The sequence below is a fragment of the Mesoplodon bidens genome (genome assembly GCF_964165515.1).
Source record: "Mesoplodon bidens genome assembly, chromosome: 1".
NCBI lineage: Eukaryota > Metazoa > Chordata > Mammalia > Artiodactyla > Ziphiidae > Mesoplodon > Mesoplodon bidens.
This window is the reverse complement of record NC_138176.1, coordinates 6,851,235-6,863,441: the sequence shown is the minus strand read 5'-3', so window position 1 is coordinate 6,863,441 and position 12,207 is coordinate 6,851,235. Positions and strand designations below refer to the sequence as shown.

Below are 12,207 nucleotides of genomic sequence, written 5' to 3'. Positions count from 1 at the left end.
TTTTTTTTTTTTTTGCGGTACGCGGGCCTCTCACTGCTGTGGCCTCTCCCGTTGCGGAGCACAGGCTCCGGACGTGCAGGCTCAGCGGCCATGGCTCACGGGCCCAGCCTCTCCACGGCGTGCGGGATCCTCCCGGACCGGGGCACGAACCCGTGTCCCCTGCATCGGCAGGCGGACTGTCAACCACTGCGCCACCAGGAAAGCCCCTCAATCACTTTAAAACTCGTTTGCCTACCCAGCCCTCACGTTCTAAACTGCTAACAGGAGTCCCCAGCCCAGCTGCCAAAGCCCAGGTTCCCCACTCACAGCGACGGCCGGGAAACCTGCACCCTCGATGCCTGGCTCACCTCCCTCTGAAGGACTGAGTCGGCAGCAACCCTTCCAAATCCCAACCTGATCTCCATCTTTCCGAACCTGCCCCGCCTCTCCTTAAACCCTGGTCACCTCCTCTCCAAAAGGTCACTTCAGGCTGCCATGCGGATGAAAGACATTTCGCAAACCCTTGTCGCCTGGGCCCAGCCCCGCTCTCACCCTCCCTGGGCCCCCTCCCGTCCCTGCCCCCGTGGGGTGATGCGGCCCCTCTCCTGCAGCCCACGCACCCTTTCTCACCTTTGTCTCCCCGCCTGCGTCCAGCCGGGTTTCTCGTCTCCTCCTCCGCTGCCCCGCGCCTGTTTCGTACTTCTCCAGCTTCTAGACTCGACCGGGGACTGCACCCTGGCCAGGTGCGATGGCTTTCAAACGTGGTTGCAGATGGGAACCACCTGGAGGGCTTCTAAAATGCCTGCTGATTGGGCTTTGCCCTAGGAAACAATTAAGTAGAATGGGGGTGGGCGAAGCAACTCCCTTTGCAGAAGCACGTCACGTGGTTCTCATGGGCAGCCAGAGTTCCTGATTCGTGGTCTAACCTATTTCACTTTGATATTACAGAGAAAAACGTGTGTATAACGCAGCGCTCTCCAAATTATTTTACGCAATCCTCCGGGACAAATGGCCTCCCTGTGCGACCAACGCCACGATCGGTTATAGGACACACCCGTGGCCCCACCAGTTCCCTCTGGCCCGCACCCTGCATCCCCCTGGTCTGCGTCGGGCCGGCACTGCGCTGCACACAAGCACTCCCCCCAGTCGGCTAACCCAGTCAGCCCTTCTGTGGCGCTCTCGTCCCCACGAGGTCCCCGTTCCATTTCTGATTGGTCTGCGGCTCATCCCAACTGGGACCACAGGCTCAGACTAGCAACGCTGCAGGTTTTCCCATTCCCTTCCTACAGGGTTCACCACCTTGCACTGAAAAAACCCTGGTTTTCTCCCCCTGCCCGAATCTAGGGTCCCAGCAGTGGGTGCACAGGGATAAGGGGCATCTCTAGGCCACGAGGCCACTCCCGCTGGTCTGACCCAAAGGGCGGGTTTTCAAGAATAAATGCTTCTCGATTTGTTGTCTGACTCAGGTCAAATTCCAGAGCCCTGAAATGGTTGTTTGTAACCACTTTGTCCAATTCTACCTTTGTTTTCTACTGGAGAGGACGAGCCTCCCCCTCCCGGCCCTCGGTCCTGCACATATTCAGTGATACGGTGAGGCACGCACGTGGCTCCGCCCCAGGTCAGAACAGACTCCCTTCTGCTTCCTGCGCCAGCCACACCTCTGGTCTCAGAAGGGCTCTGAGGCCACGGCAGTGGCTTCAATCCTTGAGAATAATGGAAAGAAAAGGAAACAATTACAAAGGAAAGGAAAACTATGTTCATCGCACTTAGTAAAGTAACAAAGCAGACTCCCGTGGTTCAGCATTATTAAAAGGATTTTTATACATAGCTTTATAATTTTCAGTTCTGCTCATAATGCTAAAGGTTTGTGCTTGCAACTCTGCCTTAGCCAAAAGTACAGAAACCACTGTTTCTATAGCAATTTGACCTTGCCCTGACCCCCAAGCACGTGATCAGGGGGACCGGCTCACCCAGTCCGGGCATCGTCGACCCCACAGGACAGTCTTTTATGGGACCCAGACAGGCTGGGCCCTGGGCCCCTTTGCCGCAGTGCTTGCACCTGGACAAACGTCTCCTTGAGCAACGAAATACAAAGAAACTATAAGGGACTAAAAATAACTGCGTGCATGTGCCGTTGGGGCAAATTCTGGACAAGATACAAGAAGACCCCAAAAACCCAACCGCCACTTTTGAAGAGCCGGGAGCAAAAACAGGGTATTGCACATGCCCCCTGCATTCAGCACCACCAAAGTGGTGGGCAGACCACCTAAGGCAGCCCTGCAGCCCGACCCCTGGACACTCCCCTCCCCTGCCCCCATGTCAGGAACAGATGGCCCCCCCTCGAGCTAATGTCCATCTGACGTGAGGTGGTGTATGAACGTCACCGGTCCTGGTCTACGTGCTGAGTCCGCAAACCCCTTCTAAATTCATCCTGGTTCACTTAGCTGTCACTTAACTTCTTGGGTCTCCTTTTCTTCACCAGAGAAATGGGAATACTAGTGACATCCACTCCTGAGGGCTGTTAACGGGAATGGACATCGGAGAGGCAAAGCCCCTGCACGGGGCTGGAGTCGCTCAGCAGAAAACGCCTTCCAACAGGACCCGCCATGTGCGGGGAGCACAGGATCTTTCCTACCACAAGCTCACGTGACTGACAGACAGACACGGGTTTCATTCAACCCAGCTCAGAAACCAGGCTAAGCTTATAAAAATGGGAATAGGGCTTCCCTGGTGGCGCAGTGGTTGAGAGTCCGCCTGCCGATGCAGGGGACACGGGTTCGTGCCCCGGTCCGGGAGGATCCCACATGCTGCGGAGCGGTTGGGCCCGTGAGCCATGGCCGCTGAGCCTGCACGTCCGGAGCCTGTGCTCCGCAACGGGAGAGGCCACAACAGTGAGAGGCCCGCGTATCGCAAAAAAAAAAAAAAAAGGGAATAAAGTTCGGGGACAGATTCCCGAAACCTCCCTGCAGGCCCTGCCGCTGCACAGGAGCCCCTGGAAGTAAATCAGCCTCCCCAGCCTCTGGGAAGCCCGGCTGACTGATGCGGTTTTTCTGTCTCTGAAGGAAAGCCTCCCTGTATTCGAATTACAGTTGTCCACAAAGCAGGAATTTCGAGGTCCTTCTGTAAGATGAGTAAAACTCCTTCACACACAGCAAACTTTATTATTCATACCAGGTTTGTCAGTTCTCAGAACGTGGGCGCCAAACAGAGCTTTGCACTGAACCCACAGACAGCAAGTAACAAGGCACAGTCAGCATGAGTGGCCAGTGCACTTTATTTGATTTCCTTCTGCTGCCGGAGGAGCCGCGTGCGCCGGGCGGGGGGCCGAGCTGGACTCCACGAAGGGACGTCAGGCGCACGTGGGCCTGACGCGGCCCCGGGTCCCAGCCCAGCCTCGGTGTTGGCGGGGGCTCCCCCAGGCGCGAGGCAGGAGTGTGAGGGGGCGGTTTCCCAGGAGCCCCTGCCTGATGCCCGGCTCCACTGGGACGCGGTAGCACCTGGCCCTGGGCCCACAGGGGCAGCTCCGCCCAGAGAGGGCGCCGGGGCCTGACTCAGCATCCATGGGGCTGGAGCGCCGTCCTGATGCCCGCGGCCAGGGCTTGCGGCGTGGGTCTCTCTGCGGTGCAGCTCACGGGCAGGCCCTGCGCGGCCAGGGCGTGGGCTGTGGTGGGCCCAATGGCCACGAACTGCAGGGAGAAGACAGAGGGGCCTCAGTGCACCAGCAGGGGGCGAGGGGAGCAGGGCCTGTTGCCTCCTGTCTGTAGGACATCACTCCTCACGTGAGAGCTTATAAACGAGATGACACCTCGTGATGTGAACCCAGCTCTACCGCCTGCAAAAAGCCTTCGTCTCTTTACAGCCTCACCACCGGCCTGAGCAAGCTCTCGCTAGCCCTGCGGCCCGGGCTGGGTGGGGCGGAGTGGGGTGGGGGCCGGAGAGGCCTGGAATCGATCAGCGCCTGCCACGGGCGGGGCTGGGTGGAGCACAGAACAAAGTCTGAAAGGGGCTCTGCGTGCAGCATGGGGCGGTGGCTGGGCCCTGGGAAAGCAGAGCGGTCAGGACCAGGGCCCGGAGCCAGAGGGTCGGGTTCACATCGCAGCTCCACAGGACGGTGGGCTCAGCAAGTGACCCACCCTCTCTGGGCCTCCGTCCCCTCCTCCGTGAAGCAGAAAGGTTAAGAGGTTTCCTCACCAGGCTGCTCTGAGGATTAGATGGCAATGCGTGTAACCAGCCGCATGGCCCCGTGCTTGGCACAGACAAACGCCCAGTGACCGTCAGTGGCTGCTACCTGTAGGACCATCGTTATCCCAGATTAGAAGCTCCAACGGCCTGGGCCTCGTCAGCAGGACGCCCCTCTCCAAACAAACTTGTGTCTGATGGTCCCATCCAGAGCCTCACTTTGGGCTGAACATGATTTTTCGTTGTGACTCTGCCCCTTGCTAGCTGTCATTACAAATCACGTAGCCTTTTTGATCCTCGGTTTCCTCATCTGTGAAAGGGGCACAATTACCCTGCCTCTCAGTTGCCAGTGCAGGGGTGAGCTGAGAAGATCGACAGCTTCTGGCAGAGAGAACGTGCCATGCCCCTCTGGACTAACACAGTGGACTTGGACCCGCCTGGGAGTGGTCTGTGAAGGTGAGCCCCCCGACAATGGCAGCCCCTGCCCAGCACCCCCTTCACCCCCTCCCCAGGCAGGCTGGCGGCAGTGTGAACAAGATACCGCCCTTGCACAACCTCAGGACGCTGTGGCCTGACACTCCTCCGCAGGGCGTGTGGGAATGAGAGGAAGGAGGCTGTTGTCGCACAGAAGCTCGGGCTCCTGTAGCTCCCACGCTCCCCCCATGAGGCAGCCACCCCTCAAGAAACTCCCTGAGGAAAAAAATTGAAGCTGGACCCCTACCTCACATCATAAACAAAAATTAACTCCAAGTGGATCAAAGACCTAAATGTAAGAGCTAAAGCCATAAAACTAGAAGAAAACATAGGAGTGAATCTTCAATGACCTTGCGTTAGGCAATGTTTTCTTAGATACATGATGAAAAGCACAAATAATAAAATAAAAACTAGATAAAGAAAACTTTTGGGCTTCAAAGAACACCGTTAAAAAAGTGAAAAGACAACTCACAGAATGGGAGAACGTTTCTGCAAATCACATATCTGATAAGGGACTTGTATCCAGAAAAAAGAACTCTCACAACTGAACAAAAAGGCAACCTAGTTAAAAAGTGGCAAGGATGTGAATAGACATTTCTCTAAAGAAGGTATAAAAATGGCCAACAGCACACGGAAAGATGCTCAACATCACTAGCCATTAGGGGAATCCAAACCAAAACCACAACAAGAAGCTACTTCTGGTATATTCATAGAATGGACTGTTACCTGGCAATACAGAGGAATGAAGTGCTGACACATGAGGATATGGGTAAACCCTGAAACCATTACGCCAAGCGGAAGAAGGCAGTCTCGAAAGGCTGTATACGGTATGACTCCATTTACATGAAAGTCCAGAATAGGCAGATCCGCAGAGACAGAGATTGGATTCGTGGTTGCTAGGGGGCTGGGGAGTGACTCTGATGGATAGGCCGTTTCTTTTGTGGCTCTGAAATGTTCTGGACCGAGAGGGTGACGGTGGCACGCCTCTGTGAATTTACTAAAACCCACTGAATTGTACACTTTAAAAGGGTACATATGTAATTCATAAAAAGTGAGTTTTATCGTATGCGAACTATTTCTCAATAAAGCTATTTTTTAGGGAATTCCCTGGTGGTCCAGTGGTTAGGACGCTGCGCTCCCACTGCTGAGGGCCCGGGTTCGCTCCCTGGTTGGGGAACTAAAATCCCACAAAGCCGTGCAGTGTGGCCAAAAAAAAAAAAAAAAGTTTTTTTTAAAAAAAGAAACATTAAAAGAGAAAGAAAGGTGGTCTTTTCTCCATTGTATATTCTTGCCTCCTTTATCAAAGATAAGGTGACCATATGTTTGTGGGTTTATCTCTGGGCTTTCTATCCTGTTCCATTGATCGATAGTTCTGTTTTTGTGCCAGTACCATACTGTCTTGATTACTATAGCTTGGGGGAAAACTGGACAGCTACATGTAAAAGAATGAAATTAGAACACTCCCTAACACCATACACAAAAATAAACTCAAAATGGATTAAAGACCTAAATGTAAGGCCAGACACTATAAAACTCTTAGAGGAAAACATAGGCAGAAAACTCTTATCACATAAATCACAGCAAGATCCTTTTTGACCCACCTCCTAGAGAAATGGAAGTAAAAACAAAAATAAACTAATGGGACCTAATGAAACTTAAAAGCTTTTGCACAGCAAAGGAAACCGTAAACAAGACGAAAAGACAACCCTCAGAATGGCAGAAAATATTTGCAAATGAAGCAACTGACAAAGGATTAATCTCCAAAATATACAAGCAGCTCATGCAGCTCAACATCAAAAAAACAAACAACCCAATCCAAAAATGGTCAGAAGACCTAAACAGACATTTCTCCAAAGAAGATATACAGATTGCCAGCAAACACGTGAAAGGATGCTCAACATCACTAATCATTAGAGAAATGCAAATCAAAACCACAATGAGGTATCACCTCACACTGGTCAGAATGGCCATCATCAAAATTCTACAAACAATAAATGCTGGAGAGGGTGTGGAGAAAAGGGAACCCTCTTGCACTGTTGGTGGGAATGTATATTGATACAGCCACTATGGAGAACAGTATGGCGGTTCCTCAAAAAAGTAAAAATAGAACTACCATACGACCCAGCAATCCCACTACTGGGCATATACCCTGAAAAAAACATAATTCAAAAAGAGTCATGTAAGACAGTGTTCATTGCAGCTCTATTTACAATAGCCAGGACATGGAAGTAACCTAAGTGTCCATCAACAGATGAATGGATAAAGAAGATGTGGCACATATATACAATGGAATATTACTCAGCCATAAAAAGAAACGAAACTGAGTTATTTGTAGTGAGGTGGATGGACCTAGAGTCTGTCATACGGAGTGAAGTAAGTCAGAAAGAGAAAAACAAATACTGTATTATAACACATATATATGGAATCTAAAAAAAAAAAAGGTTCTGAAGAACCTAGGGGCAGGACAGGAATAAAGACGCAGAGGTAGAGAATGGACTTGAGGACACGGGGAGGGGAAAGGGTAAGCTGGGATAAGGTGAGAGAGTGGCATTGACATATATACACTACCAAACGTAAAATAGATATAGCTAGTGGGAAGCAGCCGCATAGCACAGGGAGATCAGCTCGGTGCTCTGTGACCACCTAGAGGGGTGGGATAGGGAGGGTGGGAGGGAGGTGCAAGAGGGAGGAGATATGGGGATGTAGGTATATGTATAGCTGATTCACTTTATTATACAGCAGAAACTAACACAACAATGTAAAGCAATTATACTCCAATAAAGATGTTTTTAAAAAAAAAAAAAAGAAAGAAAGAAACTCCCTGAGATTGGGAACGAGCAAACAGCAGACATAATTTCAGGAGAAGCAGTTTGGTCACAAGATGACTTTTCCCCGTGAGCCTTTTATTCCCTCTGAAATCGTCTGGTCACAGGAGAGAGGGCGTCTGGAGAGCTCCGCTCTCAGACTCACCACCACAGGCCTAGCCGGGCCCACGGAGCCTGCCTGCAGGGCTGGACCCGGGCTGCAGACAGTGTCCCAGAGCAGTGCCCCGGACAGCTCAGTGCTGATGCCCGTGCTCCGTCTCTTGGCACCGACCGGAGTGAGCGTGCCAGGCGGGGTGGAGGGAGGGGCCGGCAGTGTCTATACTACTGAGACAGTCCTGACCCCCCAGGGGTGCTGTGAGCCACACCTGTCATGAAAGGTAAGGGCCTTAACTCCTGGCTGTGTGAGTGCCTGTCCTGGGTGCTCCCAGTCATACCCACGCCCCCTCCTCAGTCCCCCCTGAGCCCTTTAAGAACATCCCCATCCCAGGCACCACAGGGCTGTGACTACTTGTAGACTCCTAACAAATAGTCCCTTAAGCGTGTGAATGGAACTCCTTTGAATTAAAAGACGTGAAAAGGGGAATCACTTTTAGAATAATTTCAAGACAGTTAGATGGGAAAAAAGGGAAAGGATGCTAATACCTGTGCCAGGCCCTGAGCTAAGGACTTTGCCTGAATTCTTTCATCTAATCCTGAGACTAACCTATCAGGGAAGACCATACACATGTCTATAAAAGCCACAAAGGGATAATTATCCTCATGCTACAAATGAGGAGACAGGCTCAGAGAGGTTAAGTAACTAGTCCAAGAGCACCAGCCAGGAAGTGGCACTGCGGAGCTGCAAGCAGGGGCCTGGGACTCCTAAAGCCCGGCCTTTTTTTTTTGGCCATACTGTGCAGCATGTGGAACTTCCCGGACCAGGGATCGAACCCGAGCCCTCTGCAATGGAAGTGCAGAGTCTTAACCACTGGACCACCAGGGTAGTCCAGCCTTGCCTTTCTACAGAGCTTCCATCAGGGCATCTGTGAGGTCAGGAGTGCTTTGACTTCACATGGAAACTCTAGGCTAGTTACTAAAAGTTAAAAAAAAAAAAAAAAAGAGCATCTGAAAAAGATCAAAAGCCCACTGAAGACCTCACCTTAATCTGGTCAATGTTGTCACCAGATAACTCTTGAATATGCTTGAGACTGTGTGTCAGGCCAGAGGGACTGAAAAACGTGATGCTGGCAGGAATGCCCTGCAGGCAGAGAGAACAAGGTCAATCCCTTGCCTTGGGGCGGAGCAAAGAGATGCTCCTCCACCCCGTCACCACCAACCCCAGAGCCCCAGGAAGCAGCCCCAGGCAGCCCAGGTACATTCACAGCAGGACGGTCCCCACTGATGCTGGCGTTCCGGGCTCCACGGAGGTGGAGTTCAGGTCGGGAACTGTTTAGAGAGGGGTGCGATGGGAGAGGCTGGGTGCTGTTCCTTGGTCGCTCTGCAGGCCCCCAGATCAGAGGACACAGGCACCGTGGACCCAGCGCCCAGGAGAGCGGACAACACCTCTAGCTTGTGCGGCCAAAGCGCACTGATCAAGTAAGGCAGCAGCAGCCCGGCTCCCCATCAACTCCCCATCCCTTCCGGAAATGGAGCAGACAGACCGGCCCACTTGGCCTTTCTGAAAGCTTTGGTTTGTGCTCACAGGGTCTCCGAGTACCAGCCAGGCATGCAGAAGCCTGTCCTGGGAGAGGAAGGGGAGGCGTCTTACTGGATCCAGATGTGGAAAACCTCGACCAGCCTAAACAAGAACCGTGCACCCTTCTGCCTGCAAGCCTCCAAAGGTTCCCGCGGCCTCCCAAATTCAATCCAGACTCCCCCGTGGGCCCAGCCCCTCTCCAGCCTCTGCCCTGCAGCTCCACCAGTGCCCGCACCATGAAGAATGACATCGAGGCCACTGTTGACCCCAGGCTGTGCAAGGGGCTTTGTGTAAATTACCTCCTTTAATCCTTGTAGAAACCTTATAGATAGGTCTATTCCTACTTCCCAGATACAGAGATGGAGCCAAAAGATGGCCTCCTCACAGTGGCACAGCTGGGGATGGCAGAGCCAGCGTCGGGAGGCTCGCGCCCCTCCACCCTGCCCGCCCCAGCTCCCTGGAAACCCCACACACCTGCTGGGAATAGTAGCTGTTGAGGTTCCCCTGGATTCCTGGGTGTGCGATCGTCTGGTAGACGGTTAAGCTTTCCATGGGAATCCCTGGATACAATTGGGACACAAGCCAGGAGACAGACTTCACTGCCCCGGGAACATACTGTGGGGCACAGGTAGTGGAGACCGCCCGGTGCTGCAGGGCCCTCCTGGAACAAGCCGCCGGGAGCTGAGAGGTGTGGGCTCAGTGCCAGTGGACTCGGCCGGCCCTCTGCGCCCTGCTTAACACTGCGGAGTGGCTCACGCGGTAGAGGAGGCTGAGATGGCAGAGGAAGGACGAGGACCCCGAAAACTCAGCCTTCCTTCGTACCACGGATGCCTTTTGTTCCCGTGTTTGTGTGGGTGGCCCGCAGGATTGGCCCTGGACGCTCCCCCGCGGATGCGGTCTGTGTGGAATCCCGCACTGAGGGCCAGGGCTGCAGGCAGAGCTTGGAGGGAGTTTTACCAGCCTGGGGGCTGAAGCCACGAGCCTTCTAGGGCCTGGACACGTTGGTCCCTGGCACCCTGGGATGGAGCCCGGGGGGATGGAGTTGGAGCGAGCCTAGGTTGGCCGGTGTGGCGGACGCTGCTTTGAGTGCGTGATGAGATCAGCTCCCCGCTTGGACTGGTTTCCACACGTGCCCGCCCCAGGGTCGTCACCCTGCCACTGCCCACCCGTCCTCCTGGGGAAGGCTCCGTGCCCCTCTGCATGCTCCCAGCTGAGCTGAGCGGGTGGATGGGAGCGGATCTGAAGCAGGAGGGAGGGCTGCACCCCGCACCTTCCGGCCTGGCCGGTCCATCCCAGGCCTGCTCTCCCTGTAGGTCCCCAGGGCTGACACTCCGCCACCGTGAAGGCTCTCGGTGGACCCCAGAGAGGAGGGGGAGTCACCTTTGTCCTTGAGCATTTTCGGCAGGATCTCTCTTTTGAGGGCTCCACAGGGAAACAGAAGAGGCAGTGCTGACGACTCCCCTGCGAATAAACAGGCAGACTCTGTAGATGGAGGCGCAGCCCCGGGCCCTGCCCTGCGTCTTTGGTTCCAGGACCGTGAGTGGGAGGAAGCTCACGGGGGTCATGTGGGCAACAGCGCTAGACAACTAACATCCACAAGAGCCCGGGGCTGCCGTCACCCCTGCTGCCTAAGCCCCTCCCGTCGTGGTGGCTCCGGGCAGCAGTCACCACTTAGAGTGCAGTGACCAGAGTCAGGTTAGAGGTCAGGCCTGGTGGTGGCCTTGGAGCAACAGTTTCTGCCTCCGGAGGAGCCCGGATGGGCCGGGAGGCGTTTGGAGCCTGGGCTCCCGCCGCGAGGAGGCAGGAAACAGCAGCCGCCGCAGCGAAGACAAGCTGCAAGGACGCTTCTTGGCCGCCAGGCCAGGAGCCCGAGGGCTGAGGGTCGGCCGCGCAGGGGCCCAGCCTCTTGTCCCCGCGCGCATCTCCGCCTTGGGAGACTCAGCCGCAGGCCTCGCTCTGCAGAGCCGTGGAGACAGCGTGAGACACCACCTCCCAGCAAAACTGATGGGCGGTCAGATGGGAATCCTCCGCACTGTGAGAACAAAGCACTTTAGTGGAGGCGACCGCTTTCCCCTTCCGTCCGTCCATCAGATGTAAGGAGCTGTAGCGAGTGCTGGTCAGGCACAAAGACGCGCTTCCCCACATCTGGAAGATCTCTCTGAACACATCCCCTTCCGGTGCCTGCAATCAGAGGGGGGAACAAGCCAAGCTCTCCCCCTCCGGCACCATCTCCACGAAGGCCCGGCTAAACAACAGGAATGACTGCAGGCGTCCTTATTTCAAGTTGTCCAGTAATTACAAACCGGCAAGTGTTTTATTTAAACGGCTCTGTAAGTATCAGTACCGACATAAAAGAACACAAGCAATTGGAAAACTTTTAAATATACTGTAGATAATAGATGCTCACCGCTTTTCCCTTTTCCAGTGTGAGGAAATGTTTTCACGCAGTATAGATGCCATCCCTCGTGACCCACTTTCAAAGCCACGAGCAGGTGCTATTCTGAACCAGAGCCCGGGCGCCCCTCCAGTGTCTGCGTGTCCGTGTGTGTGTCTGGTGGTGGGGTGTCCAGGAGCCTAGGGGCCAAAGCGGCTCCCACAGACCCTTCCCAGCACCTGCTGTGGGGCAGCTGTAGGACCAGCAGCCAAACCAGGGGCCTACTTTTCCTGCAGGCTCAACCCCAGGGGTGTGCAAGGGGCTTCCGGAAGATTCCAGAATCGGCCCTTCGCAGCCTCTCTTCTGCGGGTCCAGCAGGGCACTGAGCTGCTCATTGTTCTCTGACTGCTGGTCACTACTGGGGAGATGGGGAGTTGGACGCACATCCTGGTGCAGGGCAGGCATCTTTTTCCCACGGCACCCCCAGTGCCCGGTGCAGAGGCAGGCCGAGCAGGACCAACCAGCTCAGCTGGCTTCATGGAAAAGCACCACCGCAGCAGCACAAGGGAGGAAAACCTGACAATGTCCTGGCTGAGACCTGCCGCAGGAGAGGAGAGACATCCCGTGACCGTACTTCCTGGGTGCTAACCTCCTCCAAGAAGTCAAAGGCAAATAATCAGCACTCCCAAATGGATTATGTC

General features: G+C 54.4%; 1 protein-coding gene across 4 annotated transcripts in view; it reads right to left on the bottom strand.

The window, feature by feature from the left end:
- Positions 1-2,874: 2,874 nt before the first annotated feature.
- The window catches only part of UROS (uroporphyrinogen III synthase), a 34,525-nt gene continuing 25,192 nt past the window's right edge, over positions 2,875-12,207 (bottom strand). For 2 of the 4 annotated variants that reach the window (XM_081251459.1, XM_081251460.1), the window contains 4 exons: positions 10,513-10,593; positions 9,607-9,692; positions 8,596-8,694; positions 2,875-3,665 (listed from right to left, as the gene is read on the bottom strand). In XM_081251459.1, the coding sequence (XP_081107585.1) occupies positions 3,531-3,665; positions 8,596-8,694; positions 9,607-9,692; positions 10,513-10,593 (401 nt within the window). In that variant the 3' untranslated portion in view covers positions 2,875-3,530. Of the gene's footprint in view, positions 3,666-8,595; positions 8,695-9,606; positions 9,693-10,402; positions 10,594-12,207 lie in introns of those variants that run through there. The other 2 variants (XM_081251461.1, XR_014017249.1) reach the window with 2 other exon arrangements.